The sequence below is a fragment of the Zootoca vivipara genome, chromosome 7, assembly GCF_963506605.1.
Source record: "Zootoca vivipara chromosome 7, rZooViv1.1, whole genome shotgun sequence".
In the NCBI taxonomy this organism is placed as follows: Eukaryota; Metazoa; Chordata; class Lepidosauria; order Squamata; family Lacertidae; genus Zootoca; species Zootoca vivipara.
Window position 1 is genome coordinate 64,367,371 of NC_083282.1, and position 22,956 is coordinate 64,390,326.

Consider the following 22,956-nt stretch of genomic DNA (forward strand, 5'->3'; position numbering starts at 1 on the left):
TTCATGAAAATTAATCAACATTTAAGTGTGAATTCCTTCTTATAACCTCTTTTTTATATGCTGTTTTTTACTAGTGTATACATTTTTGCAAGCCACACACCCCAATATACTGCATACTTGTCTATTTATTTATTTTTTAGTAATAGCTTCATTTTTATGCACACTTTCCCCTAATGTATGCATTTTTGTAAACATTGGTTGGAGAACTGCATTGCAAAATTCAGAAAAGTATGAATTTGGTTTTCCTGTGATTTTGGAAAGTGCAATCCACAACTTTAAATTCATACTGAATCAAATTTCTCCTCCATCCCTACTTACTACAAATACATTCCTTTAACCTTCGAATTTGATAAGAGTGTTCCACACTGCACCAGCTATATGACTGGGCTTTCCAGTATGCTGGATCCATCTTTTAAAAAGATTTCTGAGACTTTAGAAGCCCTGAAGGATTTGGAATGTCCAGAGCTCCCATTTTTTATTCAGGAACAGGATATAAAAACCTACAGCTTGGCTACTTGAACCAAGGAGATCTAATCATCTTTAACGACATTATAAATTTCACTTCCTCGAGGGGAAAAAAATTCCACATCTCAAGTAGCATCCAGAATCTAGCCTCTGCCAGATAAGGCAGGAGAAAGACAATAGTTTTTAAAAGGGAGCAAAGTGGTTTGAGAGAGGCTTCTATTGTGTGCACAGTTCTTTTGTTCTACTGTGGTCAAACATGTTTTGTAGGACTTTTTGAAAGATACCCAAACCTAGAGATGTCTAGGTTTTGCCAGGAGGTAAAAGAGGGGTGATTGTGCACTCTCCAAACAGTATTCAGTCACGTTTTCAAACTGTCTTCGGGACCATTACCTATCTCTAGCTTATGAAGCTACAGAGAAATCCATACAGAGAAACCATAATGCATACCTGCCAAGTCTCCCGCTGAAAAATGCGGGATCAGCAGTGGCGCGGCACCAAAAGTTGCATAGAAGCAACTTCCGGGGCCGCTCTTCCCATGTGTGGGCACCGGAAATCGGGCAGAGCGGCGCTGGAAGTCGCTTCTACGCATGCCCGACGGCCATCTTGGTGACCGCCGGGCATGCGTAGAAGCGACTTCCGGTGCCGCTCTGCCCGATCTCCGGTGCCCACACATGGGAAGAGCGGCACCCAAAATGGAGGCTCCCTGGCAGGTAGGAAATCCGGGGGATTTCCGGGATTTTTCTCCATTCAGGAGAACAGCGGGAAACGGATTAAAATCTGGGGGTTTCCCACGGAAAACGGGATACTTGGCAGCTAAGCACAATGTCATTACTCTCTTCCCTTATGAGTGCTGCAAATCAATAAGGGAATCCCAAAGTTTGTACAGTGAATCACTTTGTGCACTATATGTTGGAATGACTCATAATTCACAAGTCTAAACTAGCCATTTTCTCCCTAGCTATCAGTAGGAATTTTTACAGAGTGCAACACTCTAGTTTGCTTCAATAAAGGCTTCTTGTTCCACCTCTACGCAATCTTCCCTGTGGAGTCCGTGGTATAGACGTACTCCCCCAAATCATACCAGCCTCAGGAGGTTTGGGTCTTTCTTATATTCACTTGCTTACCTGCAGAAATTCAGCAATCAGCAGTATATCTCAAATCCTAACAGGCAGGGGAACAGAAGGGAGCAATTTACAGGAAATCTTGGAAAGCTGAAAATGATCCATAAACTAACCTCTCCCCTTTCTCTCTCACTGTTTTTATATTCTTTGCACATCCCTAGAGCATCCCACCATTCTCTTCTTCAGAGCCAGCTCCTTTGCTACCTTGGCAACAGCCACCCCAGTATCATTCAATTTTTAAAAAAGAAGACAAACTGAGAGGTCTGATGAATTTACAAAATCAATTTGCACTGGGAAATTTACCCCCTCCCTCCACATCATTCCTATAAGGAATAATGTAACTTAATTTCCCCTCTTCCCTCCTCTCTCCGCAAAACCTCCCAGTATCTGTGGCTGCAGTAAGCTGCATACAGCCTACAAAATACAACTGATCTTCAAGAAATGTCTGTGAATGGTTCATTGAAAAATGACTTTGTAAGCCACGGATTCAACCATTGGCCTGATGGGGGCTGCGGGTAAAACACTTCTGTAGACAGCATACACCACACAGCAGCTTCTATTAAGTGCAGAGGCTTTATTTCCTAATTATCTTTGCCAAATAACTCCCCTGTGGATATAATATTACTAGATGTCAGAGTGCATCTACCATGGAGCTCAACTGCTGCATTTTGATTTTATTTTTAATGCATCCTCCTGTCTCATTTCTAAGTGTCCTTTGGAATAGATTCTCCCTGCATGTCAGAATTAGGAAACCTAGAGTTAAAAAAAAAAGACTGTGGAAGGAAGGGTTGCACACAATGCACAGTCGCTGAGCAAGGATAATGGAGCAATTAAACAATTAGAGAAATGGAACAATGCTGCTGTATTCCTCTTGCCATGTGTAACGGAGGGTTCATTTCAGCTCCAGCCTCCTGATGGGATGCAAACTGGGCAAAGGGCTTGGCCTTCTCTCAAGAGAGCAGCAGAATCAATTTGTCCCATATACTGTCTATTCTCCTCTCCTCAGCTTGGGCAATGATTCATGGGAAACATCCTCATAAAAGTGGGAATTATATGCCCAGAAAATTCTGTTTACAGGAATAACGGTGTTTGTTCTGGCCAAAAGGAATTGGAAGGAAGCTGACAATCAGCTGTGGGGAAACAGTTGCCATTCCATATAGAATTACCATTCTGTATGTGCCACCACATAATGTATAACAAGGCTTAAAAACCAGAAAGGCCAGTTCTACATGGATAAGTCATCTCAGAGCAGCACAGAGAAGCAATAGTTACTAGGTGTCAATTTTTTTTATTTCTGTGCAAAAGATGAATCCATCCCCAAAGAGGAGAAGCACTTGCCATGCAGTATGGGAGAACAGTGGTACCTCGGGTTGCGGACCCAATCCGTTCTGGGTGCTGTTTGCACCCCAAAAAGTCCACAACCCGAGCATGCGCGTGCGACGAAACCCAGAAGTAAACACTTCTGGGCCTTCGCGTTCGTAACACAAAAAAGAAGAGAAGAAGAGTTTGGATTTGATGTCCCGCTTTATCACTACCCAAAGGAGTCTCAAAGCGGCTAACATTCTCCTTTCCCCTCCTCCCCCACAACAAACACTCTGTGAGGTGGGTGGGGCCGAGAGACTTCAAAGAAGTGTGACTAGCCCAAGGTCACCCAGCAGCTGCATGTGGAGGAGCAGAGATGCGAACCCGGCTTCCCAGATTACAAGTCTACCGCTCTTAACCACTACACCACACTACACCACACCACAACGCAACCTGCAGCAGACACATGAGGTATGACTGTATACCATGATCCCTTTGCCCTGCAACATATAATTAATTATATGAGACTATTCAGATCAGTAGGGACCCAGGTGGCGCTGTGGGTTAAACCACAGAGTCTAGGGCTTGCTGATCAGAAGGTCGCCGGTTCGAATCCCTGTGACGGGGTGAGCTCCCATTGCTCGGTCCCAGCTCCTGCCAACCTAGCAGTTCAAAAGCACGTCAAAGTGCAAGTAGATAAATAGGAACCGCTACAGCGGGAAGGTAAACGGTGTTTCCATGTGCTGCTCTGGTTTGCCAGAAGCAGCTTTGTCATGCTGGCCACATGACCCGGAAGCTATACGCTGGTTCCCTCGGCCAATAATGCGAGATGAGCGCGCAACCCCAGAGTCTGTCACGACTGGACCTAATGGTCAGGGGTCCCTTTACCTTTACCTTTAGAATCCTTGTGTCAGTTAGACTGCCATGGAATTCTAAACATGGATATGCAACTTATTTTATATGGGGAGATGTGCAAAGGCTATTGTTTTATTTTTGGCTTTGGGAGAGGTGGCAATCCTATTTATCTTGTATTTCCTTTGTTCCTCGCCTTTGTGTGGTCTTGTGATGAGAGCGAAGCTCTTTGAAGAGGAGCTGGCAGCATGTCTGAAAACTCGCTGCTTCGAGTGCCTTTGTTGAACACAGTTGCAATAATGTCAGTTTGGGTCATATCCCCGTCACAAAGGGCTGGGAGGGAATTTCATGTCATATGATGCACACAGGAGAGAAAGCCCTATCCACTTGGAAACTACACTGTATCGTTGCTGCTGGAGAGCCCTAGGGCTATTTGCCCACTGGACCAGGAGGCAACTGTGACAATCCTCACCCATTTAATTCAGCCTTACCCAACCGTAGATGTGCAGGGGAGTGCAGATCCTGCAACCCCCTCTCCCATCCCCCACCATGCAGCTGCAGCTCTGATGAGTGGGAACCAGTTCCCATGCCAGACCTACACTCACCCATCTTTCTAGCCTGGTCACGCCAGATAATGTTTCACCCACAGGGCCAAGCACACAGGCTATTTCCTAGCCAAGCACTACAGTTTCCAGCCACAGTAAATTAAACAGCAGGAAATTGCGGAAGAGCCGCAGTAGAAATGTGGCAGTGACCCCCTGCTTTCTATTCTCCCGGGCAGGTCAGGGTCCAGGACAGCTGGTCCCGGCTGGCCCTGGACTCACAGGGATCGGATGTCCTAATGAGAGTGGGAAAGCAGAGGCAAGCCCCACACAGCTCTGCTCCCACGTTGCTGAGCTCCTGGGTGAGATTACATTGCAGCTGGGAAGCATGTGGGTCTCGCCTTCTCCACCAAGGTCTCTTGTTCCCTTAGAGTAAAGACGGTGCCTAAATTGCCCTTGAGGAGGAAACATTACCCCAAAAAAGAAGCAGAGTCCATGCCTAGCTGCATCACCTTAACATTAATGAAGCCTGTGACTGTGTACACATTGCCATTCACTCGGACACTGCAGCTGGTGCTCTGAAGTGAGTATTCATGATGTCAGCCACAATCCATATGTTTTCTGTAGTTTCTTGAAAAACAATTTTGTTTGATGCACCTTCCCTCAAACCAGCTTCCATCTGATTTGAAAACATAAGCCATGGTTAAGCTGAGGTGCGTGCATTTGAGACAGCCATTGCACATGCACAGATGATACTTTCTAGGCCTATGAGTTGGGGGTGTGGAGGTTGCAGGCACAGAGATACAAATCAGGTACTGTAATGCTCATCGGGTGAAGGCACCCTTGACCCCCTCTTTGGTGTGTTCAGCAACCAGGGAAAATGTGACTTGAAACGCAGCAGGAGGAAACGACCTTGCTACATTTTAAGCCACCAATGTGTACATTGCCCGGATTTTACACAGAGTGGCAATTTGCAAGCTACTTCATGGAAGCTTATCAGGGCTTCAGCAAAGAGAACATCCGTACTAACTGATAAGCTTTCTGGAATTTCTTTGTATTCTAAGGTGCACTCTCAGTCCATGGGAAACAATGCTTAAGAGGCCTAAGGAATGGGTAGACCATGGAACACAAGGCAAGCAACCCTCCAGGTCTCTCTATAAGCCCTTGGGACTCTTCCCAGGCCACGCCCGTCATTGCGCGTTTTTGGAAAGCCTCTGGCTGCAACGTGTCTTTGAACTGTGATAATGCCTCTCATTTCTCTGCATGGAGGAGAAATGCGGTGGTGGTAGTGTCGAATCCTCCGGCTTATGCACAGCTGGAATGTTGCTTACCATGCAAAGGTAAAAGCCACATCCATTGCTCTGCCCACTGTCGCCTCTGGCCAGCTCTACTGCTGGCATGTGGTGCCTGGAGGGTTTCCTAGGAGACCTCCCTCTGCCCCAGCCTAAGGTGGATGGTGACGATTGCTTACCTTGCCCTCAGCACTGCCCATCAGTGTGGACAATGCTGCAGGACCTGCCAGCCATGCACCTACAGGCACACATATACTACCGTACTTGCAAAGGCTCTTCTGATGCCTGCAGGGTGTGGTCTCCCAGTGCAATTAGGTTTGAGAGAAGCAACTCTGTTTCAGCCAGTTAAAAAGCTGGCTGCAGTTCCAGTGTTGGTCATGTAGACACAACAGTTTCTCAAGCTTTCAGGTGTGCCCGTAGATCCAGAAAGGCTGGCGCCCCCTGCAGTACTGTGCTATGTGAGTCAGTAGGCCTAGCTCAACGTAATGCATTTTCCTGTGTTTCCACTTATCAGCCCATCTGCCTCCAGATCTTACTTATTTGTTATTTGTGTCATTTATTTATGTTGCCTTCAATAAAATATTCAAGGGGGCTTGCAATAAAAAAGAAAGCCCAATTCAATAATAAAAACCGCACTATCCATAAAAAAACCAACAACAGTTTAAAACTGATTGCTTACCCAGCTCTTCCTGCCTGGAGGGCCAGTGTGGAAAAGCAGGAGAGAGAGAGAGAACAATAGGCGACGGATCACAAGACACCACCCGCACTACCTACTTCTGCAATTGCTAATGGCAAATGATGAGCTGTGTGGTTGCCTCTCTGCCTCACTCTCACACAGCCATTCCTTCCTAGCTTGCCACGGAGATCACAGGAGGCCTGGAATATTGTGCAGTCTGCCTTTGAGCTGAATGCATATAAGGCATCACTTGTGGAAAGCACCATCTGCCCTCTCTTTCACCTCTAGTGCATTTCATGCCATTAGGCACATTGCGGCCCTTTCTCCCCTCCTTCCCACCCAGCCAGCTCCTCCAATAATGATTTGGCTCTCCCGCCCCTCCAGTGCATTGGTCGTGACATGACCCGCCATCTCAGGAACTGACTCCAGAGCTCCCATCTGTCAAAGCAGTCAGGTTACTAGCAGTACGGGATAAGTGCCTGGCAATCCATCTGCCTCCATCCTCGTACTGGAGCACAAGGAATCCCTATTTGCTGCGGCACGAGTCACGGGAAAAGAAAAGGCTCTGCTAGGCACCAGCAAAGCAGGTGAGCACTACACTTCCACTCTGCACCTTCCGTTTGTAGGACACCACACCCTCCGAAGGCAGCAGGTCAGGTCCTGATAACCCAAGACGGGAGCAGTTTTGTGTGCTGACCATCTATAGCAAGGATGAGCATCTCGTGTGGCCTTCAGCCTAATTTCGTACAGATGTGTGAGGCTGGATGGGGTGTGAGCCAAAATGGGTGAAGTGATGAAATGAAGAGAGGAGAAAAGCATCTGGCAAGGGCAATCTGCCTCTTTCCCAGCAGCCTGCTGATCAAGGAGAAAGAAGGAGTAGAGGTGTCAGAAAGAGAGACAAGAAGTGGGGGTTGCATAAAGAGAGAGAATGAGAGGCCCCCATTCACCACCCTGCTTATTGCCAACATGTAGCCCCTGACTGATTATCTCCCAAGGGAATGGAATCCTCAACTTATAGCTAAGGATCCCTTTCCAAGTCTAAAAATATATAATGAAGGCAGGGCGGGGGAGTATTCCCAAATGGGGAACCACTGCAGAGAAGGTCTGTTCTCATGTTGCCATCCTCCAGGCCTCGCGTGGAGGAGGCACACAAAGAAGTAAGCAGTTTCACAACTTGGGGGCTGGCACAGAGAATGCCCTCTCCTGGACCACCCTTGCCACCACCCTGAGCTTTTGAGGGCGACAGAGCTGCCCATTTTAGCACCCAAGAGGCTCTCCCAAGAGGGAGACAGCCTCTCAGATATTTGGAAACAGCTAAAGTTGGGGGAGAAATGAGAGGTAGGGTTTTGGTTTGAACCCCCTCATAATTCAAGCACTGAGCATATCTGGATGAATCAATTCTTCCCATTTCTTCCCTTCAGGGAGTCCTTTCCTGCAAAGCTCCTGAATGGGCCCATAATCCTGTTAACACCACACGTGCTGCCCATTCTTTTCCTGAGAGGCCCCAAGGGGGATTTGCATCCTGCGCCCTAGTGGGACTAATTCCATTGCAGCCCAGTAACGCCACTTGCTATAATGACACCCCCACCCCCTCTGGAGCTGCTGAACTGGGCTCACAAGAAGTTTTCATTCAAATGCAGAGGGAGGCAGATCCCAGCAATCAGTCTCCCAAATCCTAGTAAAAGCAGTCACTGAATTTTGCCTGGCCACTGACATCCGTGCCGGTTCCCCACCACCACCATGAAAGATATCCACACCAAAGATTTAGGCTGTTTGTTAACATTTGAAAATGTGGAGTCCCATGGCTCAGACCTATTTCATGAAACTCTATCCCCTTAAAAAATAAAACAAAAATTTAAAAGGATCTTGCAGTCGCTATAGGGGGCAAGCACAGCATGTGCACTGTTTGCTACTTTAAAGGGAGCAAGATGAGTGTTGCAGCCAAGAGCATGTATCATACCCTCCCACATATCGAGTCTCAAAAACCAGGACATGCAACTTCCTGTCTGTGCTTTTCACATGAGTCATGTGACCCGTGTGAGATCACAGCGCCCGAAATCATGCATTTTGGGGCACTGTGCAAGATCATGGCTCTGTGTTTTTTTCAGGGGGGAACACTTTTGGGGGCGAGATCTCTGTACAAAACGTGCCCTCAAAATGGCCGCCATACTCTTGTGCCAGAAAACAGTGTGTCCCTGCAGGGTATGGAATATGTGGAGTACCAAAACAATATCCTGCAACAGTAATGTTTTTCTTGAGCAAAGGTGTCTGGGCACAGCAAAACAAAATGCACATTTATTGCACAGAAACCACCTAGAATTTCCCTTGCAGAAGGGATGTCAACCCAATTGCCTATCAAGATCTAAAATAACTGAATAGGTAGATGATAGAGGCTGGAGTGCACTGCACACCAAAATTTTTGCAAAACATTTGGGGAGTAAACTAGGAAAATGGACATTGATTATCCTGCTACCTTGCAAATTCATGTTCTCTATAACTTTGGTTCTTTATCCTCTTTTGCTCTGTACCTTGAGATACAAAGCATTATTTGTCAACATAAAAAGGAGTATTTGATGGAGCCTTCACTGTAACTGCTGTTTCATTCAGCTATAAGGATCAAAACTGATATAAATAATCTTTCATCAGCCAATCTAACATGTCACTATAACTCCAGGATATTTACAGCACAATCCTATGTCTGTCTACTCAGAGTTAAGAACCACTAAGTTCAACGGGCCTCACTTCCAGGTAAGGTTATAGTTGCTTTTGCCAGAACTTCAGGCAGCAAAATGGTTTGGGCCAGCCCTGGCTGTCATGAGTAAAATGAAACTGAGGAGGAAAATCCAACCTTACACTGGTGTGACTGACAACAGTATGGTGTCCTGGAATATTTTATCGACAAAAATACTGAACTGTGGGTTTGAAAGAGCCGCTTAGTAATAATTGAGCCCATTTCTAAGGAGAGAATGAATTTAGGATAATGCTTTTCTTAAAATTTAATCCTTTCACTGATCCACATCTTCAGCTCCTTAATACATGCTTCTCCACTTAACAATGCAAGACTAGAACTTGAGTCTATTCCTGGAAGCACTTAATATTATTCAATCACAGGCAATGACTTTCACCAATATATTTCGCTTCTGAAATGGCAATCATGATAATGATGAACCACAAACCTTGCACTAATATTTTAATGCTGCTAGAGTGGTCTTCGCTTTAACTGAGATTGATATATGTGACTTTCACCACCACTGCATCACCATCACTGCACCTGACTTTCACTATCAAAGCAATCACAGGTGCTGCTGTTAAATATTAAGCAATATTCCAGCTCCATATTAAGCTGTGTCTCCACTTTGATGTTGGATATCCTATAGGCCGGGTGCTTCCTGTTCCCTCCAAATGTTATAGCAAACTTGAAAACACCTTACATTGACCCATGTGATAAGAATGTTATATCTTTAATATGCAAGCCTTCACTTAACAGGAAGAAGAGTTTGAAGAGAGTTTGGATTTGATATCCCGCTTTATCACTACCCGAAGGAGTCTCAAAGCGGCTAACATTCTCCTTTCCCTTTTCCCCCCACAACAAACACTCTGTGAGGTGAGTGAGGCTGAGAGACTTCAGAGAAGTGTGACTAACCCAAGGTCACCCAGCACCTGCATGTGGAGGAGCGGAGACGCAAACCCGGTTCCCCTGATTAGGAGTCTACCGCTCTTAACCACTACACCACACTGGCCCTCAGGACAATGGAAGTACTCCCTACAAAGCTATACATGTTTATTTAGAAGTAAATGTTCAGCGGAACTTGCCCACTAAGTCTGTTTAGGATTGCAGTCATAATTAAACCCCACAACCTCACAGTAGCGTCCATTCATTGTCCCCATTTGTGCTTTGAAGAAAAGGTTCTGTTAATTACCAGCACAGGGTTTTTGTCGCAGCTGGTTGTTACACCACTCTCTAAATCAGGAACTTTTATGGCTGGACCACCATCCCTGACCATTGGCCATACTAGCTGGGAATGTTGGGAGTTGGAGTCCAGCAACACCTGGAGGCTCACAGGTACCCACTCCCTGCATTAAATGGGATGTTCCAAGATGGGACAGCAACCGATGAGGACATCTAGGAGTATGTGAGAGAAGAACCATATCGTCCATACATAAGAATGACCACTAACCGCCCACCAAATTAGGATAAAATTAAGCAACCCTTTCTTTAACATTACATAAAACAGATTGTATATGTAAGAAACCAATAAGCATCTCCATCACATTATCCTGGTCAACACAGAGGAGATATGTATTCCCCATGGTTTGAAGTGAACTATAGCAGTATTATCCTGAGACAAGAATATATTCAAAGCCTGATTCAAACCATATACCATTCTGAATGCAGACATGGAGTTACCCTCATTCATACTACAATATATGAATGAATTGGTCTACTCATTGCATCTGAGATGTTTGTGGTTTTACATTGTGATCATAGTAACTTTCCCCCCACAGACATCACCATCCCAATGTTGGGTTCAGTGATTCTTTAGGTTTACAGGCATCTCAAACTCACTCAATAGACATTTTAAGCTGGACTGTATATTTACATAAACCAGTGCTGTGTCCTCCATTATCCTTACCACCTGCCCTGAGTCATCAATCTTAAGGTGAAATGCAGTTGCATCCTATGATTTCACAAGTCACAATTTTAAAAGGCAGCTGTAGGGAGACTGCAGTCTTGTGTGGAAGCCTTGGAAGGGGGCAGAAATGCTTGTGCTGATGGAACCATCTCCTTAACACTCTGTTGAATTCTTCCCTTATAGAAGAATGGTTTGCTCATTCAGAGGACATGATGAATACTCTTCTCAAGCAAAGAGAAACAGACCAAACCTTTTGGTGGTTCCCCCCCCCTACAGCCAAAACCTTGGATTTAAGTCTAGAAAGCATGGGATTTCCATTGTGTTTATTCCCCACCCTACAAATCACCTGATATATGGTTGTTCAACAAGGTCTACTTACATAGGTGGCGACCAACACCTACAACCTGATCAATAAAAGCAGACCCACCTCCCTCTGCAACCAACCATATGTCATGCACTCTGATCCACTGGCTTCCTTTCCTTTCTCATAAGGAAGGGATCTCTCCAGTTTTTCCGCTTACCCATGCTTCTCAAGCCATGCTCAGGCCCTTCAGTAAGGTTGGGCTGCTGCTCTTCACATGCAGACTCCTCTTTAGATGAGCTGCTCCTCTCTTTCTCACCCTGTCGCCTAGTAGGCAGAGAAAGTGCATCAAGTCAGTCACTCTCCATACTCACTTGTATGTTCGGCTACATGAGCAAATTGCATGGACAGTTCCTTATAGTTCAATCCATGTACAGTCCCTCGTTCACATAACATAACAGCTCCTACACATCCCATCTAGGCAGCTGAGTGAGGCCAGCCTTCACCAATATCTGGATGCAAGACTACTTGGTAAACCTGGGTGCAGTAATTGTCCAAGGAGCTTGACTTTGGACAGCTGGGGCTGGGCTGGTCCATCTCAGGAGTGAAGCCTAGCTGGAATTGAACATGTAGTTCACCCACAGTGAACAACATGATGGTGGGGAACCAGTGCTAAATAATTTGTGAATGATCAAATTCATGCTTAGGGTGAACTAAGCAGAGCAGCTCTATTTCATGTCAGCCCACAACACAAAGGAACATGAGACAATTTAGTTCTACACTTCTCATGAAGTGTTGCTGTGATGGTAATCCTGATCTGTACAACAGCAACCACAACTGCATGTGCTTGGCTGAGGGAACAATAGCGTTCTCATCCCTCAATCCCTACCTGAGTTATCCCACAAATTGTCTATGTACATTATAATCCTCACCTTGATCTAGCTGCCACTCTGCAATTATTCCCCTGAGTCCTGTCCTTCCATATTAGTACACCCAGAGCATCATCAGTACAGGACTGTTGAGTGGCTTCTCCAGGAGGCACCAACCTCCTTGACCTAAGGTAGCTTTCTCCAAGCTGGTGATCTCCTGACGTTATGGACAACAACTCCTATCACCTTTGGCCATTGGCCATGCTATCTGAGAGTGATGGAACCTGTAGTCCAAAACATCTGGTGGATGCCAGGTGGTCAACCCACATGATTCAGCTGGCATACTTAAGATTTTAGCTGAATGAAGCTGTACTAAGCTTGGCATGTGGTGAAGCAGTCATACAACTGTTGCACTATGTACCTTGAGCTAAAAAAAACTCAATACACTTTACTGTGTCTCATCAAAGTCAACACGAGATGGTTGAGCAGTAATAAGATAAATGTTGGGTGACTTGGGTGCACAGGGAAGCAATCATGCAAACACTTTACTACATGCAAATCTCTTTGGTCTTACACATTTGGCCCGATATCTATCTGCTTAGCTCTAGGCTCCAAAGGGGAGCTGGGTCTCTTGCTACTAAACTTTTTTGGCCACCTTTGGCTTGTACATCCTGCATATCTGATGAAATGCTAACCTTTATCTTAACAATCAGGATGTGTAAGGAGACTGCTTTTTCCTATGACACCTTCATTAGCCCTGTGGTGGAAAGGAGGCAAGCCTCCACCATCCTTTAAGCTGGTGCTGTAGACACGTAGCTCTGGGAACATTTGCCTATAATTTTACAGACTGATACTTACCGATAATGGAACGGGGCTACTGTGGCCATGATGGGATGGTTGTGCTGAGGCACAGAGGAAAAACTGATAGGCCCAGTGTGCAGCACAGGGCCCTTATTGAGGTTGCTTGTGTCCAGTGAGATCACCTGAGGTTTTTCCTCTGGCTTAGACGTTCCACTTCCTTTCCCATTGGCTTCTGAGGCCCACTGACCTTTTACAGGACAACTCTGAGGCCTCTTTGTGGTGGATCCCTCTGAAGACCTGGACAACAAAGTCTCACTATACAAGCTGAGATAGGAAGGGCTCTTTCCTGGGAGGTGAGAGGTTTTTGCAGGTTCAGGAATTGTACTGGGCTTCCCAAGACCCTTCTTGGCACTGCGGCTGCTACTGTCTTCCCCATGTTTTGGGGTGTCCTTGCTTCTCTCGGTTGCTTGAACAGCAGCTTTCTTAGTTGTCCCAGTAGTTCTGGAGCTGGACCTCTGCATCCCCCGGGGACTGCTGCAGCCAGACACCATGCTCACGCTGAGGCTGGAGTCTACCCCATCTGACCCACCATGGCTCTCAGACGCCTCCGATTTCTCCTGCCCAGGGCTTGCAGCTGCTGGAGTCTTTGGGACCAGCTTTTGCTTGGATCCTTTTGGAGCTCCACTGCTCGAGCTAACCAGCCCCTTCCCTGTCCTGGGTGATGATGCCCTCTGGGAGGGAACAGCTCCCACAGTGTTCTGCCTTGGGGGCAATTTGGGTGATGCTGCCAGGGTGTGTATCTTGCTGTGGGATGCAGCTCTGGGAACAGGTATAGAGGAGGCATAATGGCTTCGTCCGGCTGCGTTCACATTGGCTGTTCCATTCATCATCAGCAAGGCCTGGTTGAAGGAGGATCAATCTGAGGGGAGAGAAAAGCAGAGGAAGTTAAGCAGAGGCTGGAGCTTCCACAGCCAAGGCTCTCTCTATCCCAGTATACCACCCTGAGTCTTGCTTTACAGGACTAAGTGTCAAATATGCCAAGTGAAAGACTCTCCCCAGCTCCCTTTTCACTGAGCATTAATTCAACTTGAATCCATTGTTTTGATGTACTAAAATTAGCATGTTGGCACTCTTTGGTGCTTTCATTTTCTTCTTTATGCTTAAACAACGTAAGGGAAATGTGTGCTATCGAGCTGCATCGTGTCTTAAAACATCTACACATATTTCAGTAAGGAAGATTTCCAAGTAAAGATTTGAATTTGGTGGAATTTAAACCGCACCAATTTAAACCGTGCTGGAGGAGACTCTTGAGAGTCCCATGGACTGCAAGAAGATCAAACCTATCCATTCTTAAGGAAATCAGCCCTGAGTGCTCCCTGGAAGGACAGATCGTGAAGCTGAGGCTCCAATACTTTGGCCACCTCATGAGAAGAGAAGAATCCTTGGAAAAGACCCTGATGTTGGGAAAGATTGAGGGCACTAGGAGAAGGGGAAGACAGAGGACAAGATGGTTGGACAGTGTTCTCGAAGCTACGAACATGAGTTTGACCAAACTGCGGGAGGCAGTGCAAGACAGGAGTGCCTGGCGTGCTATGGTCCATGGGGTCACGAAGAGTCGGACACGACTAAACGACTAAACAACAACAACAACAAACCGCATTAAAGGGGCGTTATTGATTCCCAACTCCCTTTTAGTTGGCAAGGTGTATTATTTCCCTTCAAATTATGCTAAGCCGGCTTTGTTGCAATTTGGGAGCCCTCCTGCTCTTTCTGTTGAATGGGGATCTTGGACACCTGCCCTAAAGTTCTCCTTTGAGAGCATCACTGCCAGAAAACCTGCATCACTGGACAACATAATGTGTGTTTTTTTCAGTGCCCTCCTCTATATAGACACCCAGTGTTGCCAATATGTTATCTTCCATTTATTCCTCTGATGTTGTAAATAACCGGGGGAAATCAGAAGTCATTTCAAGTAACGAAGTAAAGAAATGAACTATTTCTTAACCTTCCTGGTTCAGATTGCTGGTTGCAGTACTACCAGCAGATCTGGCTGAAACTCAGGACAGATGTGACGCAGAGCTCCGTCCTGGCTCTAGGAACTCTTTTGCATTACAAGCCTCTGGCTGAAGCCGGGAACCCTGCCAACCACAGCTGGCTCAAAATACTATTTCACTCCACTGGAAATCCTGCTGCCGGGAGCACCCGGCAGACGCTCTGATAGACACTGTGGAGCTTAGCCTGGTGTGGAGGGGTGGGGGTTGTGCAAGCAATGTGCTCTTTCATCCCAGGCCAGTGCTTTGAGCCCCTATAATACAGAGAACTCAGCCTCTGCAGCTTTAATACTGTTATGGAGACACTGCAATGCTTTTGCAGACAGGGCTGGAAACATGAGCCCATTGATAAGCTTGGCTTGATAGGCACATTTTGTTTATCCTCATTTACAGATCAAGTGACATTGTTTTTAAAAATGGCACCAATGCCCCCAAATTCAAAACTGTGAACAAGATATGTAGGGAAAGTGCCTTAAACTGAGCTGCAGCATAGGCCCATCTAGTAGTGAATCACTGCATAACATCATCTCACTTATATGTGGTCAGACCATCAGCCTTTCTTTACCACTAGGTGACTCCTGGGTCCCAGGAAATTTGCATCAAGTGCAATACAGTACAGCTGAACCAACGGGTAACATCCTTGTCGGTCTAGCATCTTCAGAGTGGTGCAGAGCATAAAGCCAAGTAATTCTAAGCTCAGGTCACACTGACTGCTCCTCACTGGTGGGATCATATGCTATTTCTGTGAACAGGAACTATGCTGGCAGGGCCAACTGCAGAGGCCCTTTTGACTCGCTAACTGCATGGCTGGGAGGGATTGCAACTGTGCATATCCTGGGACCTGCATCCTCAGGCAGCTGCCAAGTGGCCACTACTGTTGATGCTTCTGCTTTGTACCCCTTACCCAGGATGCCAGTGAGTACCAAGTGGCAGATTACCCATAATGTCTGGAGTGAGGCTACAGGACTCCAGGGGATGTGGGATATTACAGTGGCAAAAACCTACCACTTACCGGTATCAGAGGAGCACCACTATCGCTTTTGCTACCTCCTTTCTCCTCCACCACCACCCACTTCTGCTGGTAAGTCTCCTAGCCAGTCACCCCTACTCCTAACAGCAGAGGAAGTGCTGCAATGCCTGCTATCTGCCACAACAGAGCCACCAACATGGGGGGGGGGGTGTCCGCTGCTGCTGCAAAAAAAACAGCAACAACCTTGCAGATAACCTGACATGTCCTCGAGCTGGTTCTGATTTGCTGCTACTCAGAAGGAGCCACACAACCGCAAATATCATTATGATTTATTTTGTGTCTATATTGTTCTTTATTTTAAAAATAAAATAGCCTTTTACATAACAAAAATCAAAACATAACATCTAAACAACATAGGCAATCTAGCAATATAAACATATACATTACAACCTAAGAAAACCAATTGTGTATTCCTCCTCCTCAGATAAATTTTTTAAGTTGCATGGTCTTGATTGAATATCTATGCTGCTATCAAAACTGAGTGAGGGCTAATTCCATCAGGGAAGGATTAGAGGGGAAAGCCTCTAAAATAACTGAGTACTGGGAATGAAATATTTGACACTGAAAAAGACAAACAACCAGCCCCAGCCCCTCCCTGGATGTAAGATTCCAGTTACAGGAAGGAATCTTACAGGCTAAAGGAAGGAAATATAATGTCAATCAGAGCAGCACCAACACAATTGTTTGCAACATATTCTGGGAAGAGACATGAGGACTGGACGTGAAAATAAAGTGTCTTTATAGGTGGCAAATGTAACAAAAGAGGATTCTAGATTTTACAGGATACAAAATACACCAAACACAACCAGTTCATTGTTCGGCCATTGAGGAACACCCTTCAAACAACGTTTTAAGGAACATGCTCTTTGTCCAAAATTCTAAGACGAATTGTGGCACGTATTTTGTGCTTTTTGTGGGTCTCTGTTTCCAATCTGTAAAATGGGAGTAAATTTACATCATTAAGTGTAAGAGGCAAATAAGGTGCACCAAGGTTTTCACAACCTAAAGTTAACCAATTACCTCTTTCATCAACACTAATAAATTCTACAGAAGATTTTGGGCTGGGGTGAGAGTCATTTAATAATCACATTATCAAACGCAAAGTGGTGAATAACACATGTCATAGAAAGCTGTCACTTTCCAGAGAGATGTGCACCATCTGATTCCAGGGGATGCTCTGTCCAAAGGTACATGGGGAGATCCCTTTGCTGAGGCTAAGCAGATCTAGGTCTGGCTAGCGCATGGACGAGTGAATGCCTGGGAACCACAAGCACACCACCTTTGTTTCCATGACAAAAGAAAAGTGGGGTATAAATTTATGGGCGCATGCAGATGTGGGGGTTATTTATTTTCCAGGTTATAATGCTAGCATGCTGTCTCTGTTTCTAATGTCCCTTTTACCCTGCATTAGCTGCTGCGATGTGGAACTGTGCCGTTTCCCCAGATATGCCATCATTTACACCAGTGGGCAGGGTGTGACACAACAGTGCATGGCATTGGATAAGTCGCTACCCTTTATGCTCCTGCATTCTCCCCTTCCGTCATGATTCACCCATGAAAATGGAGGGGAAGAATATGCCAGGTCACAGCCTCAATTTCATCCCATGGTGTAATCCACGAAAACTGTGGGAAAATTACAACGCAAGACTCCCACGAATTTCTAAGTCAATGGGGTTGCAACCAGATTTCCCCACCCACTCCCGGAAGCAATTGACATGGAAATGAAAGAAATTATCAGGTAAGGAAATGACAGGGAAATGGGAGAAAGTGCTATTTGAATGCATCCTAAGAACACAAACTGCTGCAATCTGTTGCAACAGGGCATCCACCTCTTGCCCATATTCAGTATTCTGTCATTCTCAGCTGTGCTGTTTCAGGCCGCTTTCTTCTCACAAGAGTACCCTCCCCCCTAAATAAAAGTCCATTTCAAAAGCCCCGCCTCTCCACCCCTTGCCTCTGGAGGTACACAGAGGTCTCTATGTTGCTTTGAGCCTAACCCAACTGCAGGGGGCTGCTTATTCTGCTGTCAACAGAAGGGCTCTCCATATTGCAGGACTTCCTGCATTGCAGCAGCCTGCTGCTCTTCAGCTCCTTCTCATCAAACTTCCTGCATTGCAGCCCCAGCGTGGATTACCCTGGGAAGGGAGAGCATGGAAGAAGAAGGTACAGGGGGAGGGTGGGGGAAGACAGAGACTCACCCAAAGCTGGGGCTACATACAGCCACTGCTCAGATGCTGCGGCTCCTTACGTGCAGGAATGCAAAATCGAATCCCATTTCTTACCAGATGTTTGCTGACCTAAACATCTCTCTCTCTCTCTCTCTCTCTCTCTCTCTCTCTCTCTCTCTCTCTCTCTCTCTCTCTCTCTCTCTCTCTCTCTCTCTCTCTCTCTGTATCCTGTACTGCCTGCCAAGCCGTTATTCCAGAGCGAAGGGAGGCAGCCTCTCCAATGCTAAGCTAATTTACAGCACTAAGCCTTTCTGATGCAACCGTGGTCTGCCCTTGTCACACTTCTCAGACCATCAGTCGCTCCCTAACAACCAAGCTCTTCTGCTTTCTTTAAATTTTTCAAACATAAATTTCCTTCCCTGCTTATTTCCCCTCCACCTCCAAACCCTCTCGTCAGCCTATTCTTCCAGCTGCTGACTTGGCTCCAAGCTTGCTCCATCTGGAAGGGCAGGAAAGAGGGTTAGTTCCTTAGAGGAAGTTTGCTCTTGTTCTTTTCTCTTTTTTTAAAAGAAAAATAATATGACACTTCAAGGACGCTCTATTTCTCCCTGGATCATTTCCTCACGTGCTGCCACTCTGCAAGAATCATTACAGAAGAGCAATGCTGTATCATTTAGGTCAGGCTTCCACAACCTGGTGCCCGCCAGGTATTTTGGACTACAACCCCCATCACCCCCTGGCAGGGGCTGATGGGAGTTGTAGTCCAAAACAACTAGAGGGCATCAAGTTGGAGAAGGCTGATACAGAGGCAGGTGGAGGATTCTATGGAGTCACTTATCTCTGCATCAATTTCTTCTCTGCAGATGACACATAACACAAATCTATGTACTTTAGGTCTAATCAATTTAGGGAATTGATGTTTTAATGTGCTTTTAATCTTTTGTTGGAAGCCACCCAGAGTGGCTGGGGAAACCCAGCCAGATGGGTGGGGTATAAATAAATTATTATTATTATTATTATTATTCCCAGAATTTATGCCTGGCCCATTTATCCACAAGGATGGGTCTGACTCATTTTAACCACCTTTGTTGAAGGAAATCCATCATAGGTCTTGAAGCAACATGTCTTATCTTCTTTCTGGTTCACATTTAGATACTGACTGACAAATCCCACACTTTCCCATGCAAGTACCAGGGAAGGATTTTACATTTCATAGCTGAACACCAGAAGCAGGAATGGGGAGCTTTATGGCTCTCCATATGCTGCTGGACTCCAGCTCCCACCAGCCCCAGCCTGGGGGTGATGGGAGTTGTAGTCCAACAACATCTGAAGGACCACAGCTTCCTCATCCCTTCTTTAGAGCAGTGTCCTCAGTTCCAGCTGTTTTCGGACTACAATTCCCATCATTCCTGACCACTGGTCTTGCTAGCTAGGGATGATGGGAATTGTAGTCTCAAAACATCTGGAGGCACAAGGTTGGGAAACACTGCTTTAGAGGAAGACACGTGTTTCCCTGATGGATACACACAGTTTTCTCCTTTATAGACAAGAGCCTCCAATGAGATCAGCATTTTGCAGCTGCTCCTGCTGGCAAGTGCTGGATGAGCCACGGAAACCACCATGACAGCATGCTTTGCTTTGCTTTTGTTTTGAACAATGTATTAAATTCATCCAAGCCTTTCTCTGTTTCAAAAAAAAAATCATACTGGCTCATATTGGCCTTCTAAAATGCTTTTGTCAATGTTTTTGCCATGCTCCATCCACGCCATCCAGTTTTCACTTCAAAATGTTCCATTACAATACTGGCAAAACTTGAATAGTTTTCTAGCCTTGCCTGGCCAACAAAGCAATTCCTTCTGTTTGCTGTATTTAAGGCTCCACCTGAAGGCAGCTCCAGCCAGATGAGATCTCTTGATTGTTCTCAGTCCCTAATAGTGACTACTTAATTAAACTGGACTTCCATCCACCAGCTCTCTCCCACCTGGGAACCAAAGCATTCCTGCCTAGGTGAGCTCGACTCCAGTCACTGTCCATGCAGTGCAAAGAATTAGACCTGCAAAAAGCTGGGGGTGGGGGGGAGAGACACCCAGTGATCAATGTTGCCAAGACACTGTGCCCAGGAAGTTCAGAATGGAGCTCCTTCTCCGGGGAGCTGTGAAGATTCTGACAGCAAAATATGAAAGGGGGAGGGAAGAGCAAGGGAGAGGCTCTCTGGTGATGTAACAGAGAGACTCCCACATACACAGCCTGCCAGCTACAACTAAGCTGCCAACTCAGATGCCAAACACTATTGGGTTATATGGTGCTGGACCTTGTTTGGAATGTCTCCCGTCTACTTGAGAAGCATAGCTGCCAAGTTTTCCCTTTTCTCGCGAGGAAGCCTATTCAGCATAAGGGAAAATCCCTTTAAAAAAGGGATAACTTGGCAGCTATGTTGAGAAGGGAAATATAGGTCAGGCTTTCAGAGTGCATCAGAGGATACAGCACAATGAATGCAAAAATGCAGACAAACAAAAGACCTCCAGGTTGATAGAATCACTGTAATCTCAGAGCAGAATCAGACTGGCAGTGTATTTAATCTTTAAAAAGCACAGCAGTCCCAGAGACCCAGGCTGCATTCTCTGCAAAGGTCATGGGGTTGCAGTGCACCAACATTCAGCTAAATTAACAGAAGCCCTCCTGCTCTCGATCACCTGACTGGTAGCCAAATGATGGAAAGAAAAGCTTTATTTATCACACAAGATCCAAATCATTACAGATAAGAGCAATAACAGCACAAACTTGATTATGCTGGAAGCTAGGAGACACAGTGCTCCCTTCAAGTTATTTTAATTAGGTGAAGAGGACAAGCTGATGCCCAGAGGGGGAGAGAGGAGATACTCCGGATGCCAGGAGAGACCACAAGGAGTACCCCGCAGAAGAAACAATCATCCTTTAGCCCTGAGCACTACTAATGCTGAGCCGCCAAGGTAAAAGGACACATCCAGAGGGTCATTTTGAAGGTCAGATCCAGGTCACACCCACCCTTTGCAGCCCAGATGCCCTGTTAGCGCTGATATCTCCATTCTGTACTATGCCCTTCCTGTTCTTCTCCATCCACCCCACAGACCTTGGTAGGCATAGGATTAGCACAGACCAGGGGTTCCCAACAAATTTTTCTTGAGGACCCCTCATCAAGCCGCTATTGTGACAAGGACCCCCATTAATTCCTAATCCTAAAATTAAAAAGTGAGAGCCAAATTAAGAGTCTTTTTATATTTTATATTTATACGCTTTTTACAGTTCTTCCTCTTCATCTGTAGGTCTTTGTCGTTTTAACGAAACACTTTTTAACCAACTGTCCATTTTTAACTACGCGAACTGTAGCTTCCGCGAAAAACAACGCTTTGTTTACAAACACTACTGTTTTGCAAAGAGGCGGCGCGCACCAGGGAGGAGAATGGAGAAGACAGGGTACCTGCGCAGTAGCGCACAAATGAAGCCGATGCGCGCAAAGCATCTTGGGGAGGTGAGCGTTAGTAGAATGTGCGCGCTGCCTCTTTGCAAAACAGTAGTGTTTGTAAAGTGCCACCTAACGGCATACAGCAGAACTACTGCCTCTATCTAATTCTAGTTTTGCGCTAGACTCTGCTCATGCAGGAAGTGGCCAAAACAAAATATCTGTTATCATACAAAATATATTTAATATATTTTTTATTCTAATAGCATCTTGCGGACCCCTCTGGCATAGCTCGCGGACCCCTGGGGGTCCCCGGACCACCTGTTGGGAACCACTGGCACAGACCATGCGAGCACTATAATCAGACAAAAATGTACCTGCATTTTTTCCAATACATGACTTGCTAGTTTCTTCTACTTCTAATTTAAATGCAAAAGTGCTGAACTGGGAAGCTGCTGCTCAGATGCACTCCCAATGGTTCCATGGCACAGAACACAATCCTGTAGACTACCATAGACTCCTGAATTAGTGGTGCCAAGTCTAACCGTTAGCAAAGGGCCTATAATTTCCCCTTTGCTAACGAAGGAAATGAAATCCTTCTTGGGTTAGGTCATGGGACAGCAATAGAGGGCTATCATGCAATATGGTAGAGTGCATTATGTTTAAAGCACACCCCAGCAGCTTTTATTGACAAAAGTAAACATTCAAACACTGGAAACTCCCAAGAGAGATCCCCAATATGACCAGTATGAAAGTAAAATAGTGAGTGCTCCATGTATGGCAATGGACAAGGAGCAGGCAACTGTTCTTGGGTAGCAGGAGCCAAATTACATTGAGCCTGGTTCCCATGAAGCTCAAAGCCACCTTCAAAACATTCCTCAATGAACACCCATTCACTAACAATCCTCGTCACTGTGAAAAAGTAGAGCATACAAGCTCTTCCATCACTTTGCATCTGATCAGCAGCTGGCAGTTCTGGAGCAACCATCTCTCTTTTCATTTAACATACGAAAGAAGAAGCCTGTTCCATCTATGTCAACATTGCCACACAAAAAAAGCATTAGTAGAACTCATAGTTTCACCTTGAACATTAAGGGTGAAGAGACCCCTCACACCATAATAACCAGCCAAGGTGAAGTGATTGGAAGCAGGGGCAGCCCATCCTATTTTGTTGCCTTAGGTGAACTGGGAAGGTGCTGCTCTATGTGTACATCACAAACACACCCTTGCTGCTCCCGCCAAAGTCTCGCTTGCCAGGGTTGCACAGCTGTGGCTTCCAGGTTCTGGCAAGATCTCACAAAAGCAGCACAAAGCCTCTGCACAATCTCACAAGGCTCTCGTAAGATTTTGAGAAGCTCTCATGAGCTCTTGCCAGAACCTGGAAGCTACTGCAGCCACTGCTCCGGGTGTGTG

General features: G+C 45.9%; 1 protein-coding gene across 8 annotated transcripts in view; it reads right to left on the reverse strand.

The window, feature by feature from the left end:
* The window catches only part of NAV1 (neuron navigator 1), a 284,649-nt gene that overhangs the window by 204,010 nt on the left and 57,683 nt on the right, over nucleotides 1-22,956 (reverse strand). For 7 of the 8 annotated variants that reach the window (XM_060277180.1, XM_060277181.1, XM_060277185.1 and 4 more), the window contains exons 2-3: nucleotides 12,913-13,774; nucleotides 11,406-11,512 (exon numbers count right to left, since the gene is read on the reverse strand). In XM_060277180.1, the coding sequence (XP_060133163.1) occupies nucleotides 11,406-11,512; nucleotides 12,913-13,745 (940 nt within the window). In that variant the 5' untranslated portion in view covers nucleotides 13,746-13,774. Of the gene's footprint in view, nucleotides 1-11,405; nucleotides 11,513-12,912; nucleotides 13,775-18,134; nucleotides 18,242-22,956 lie in introns of those variants that run through there. The other variant, XM_060277182.1, reaches the window with a different exon arrangement.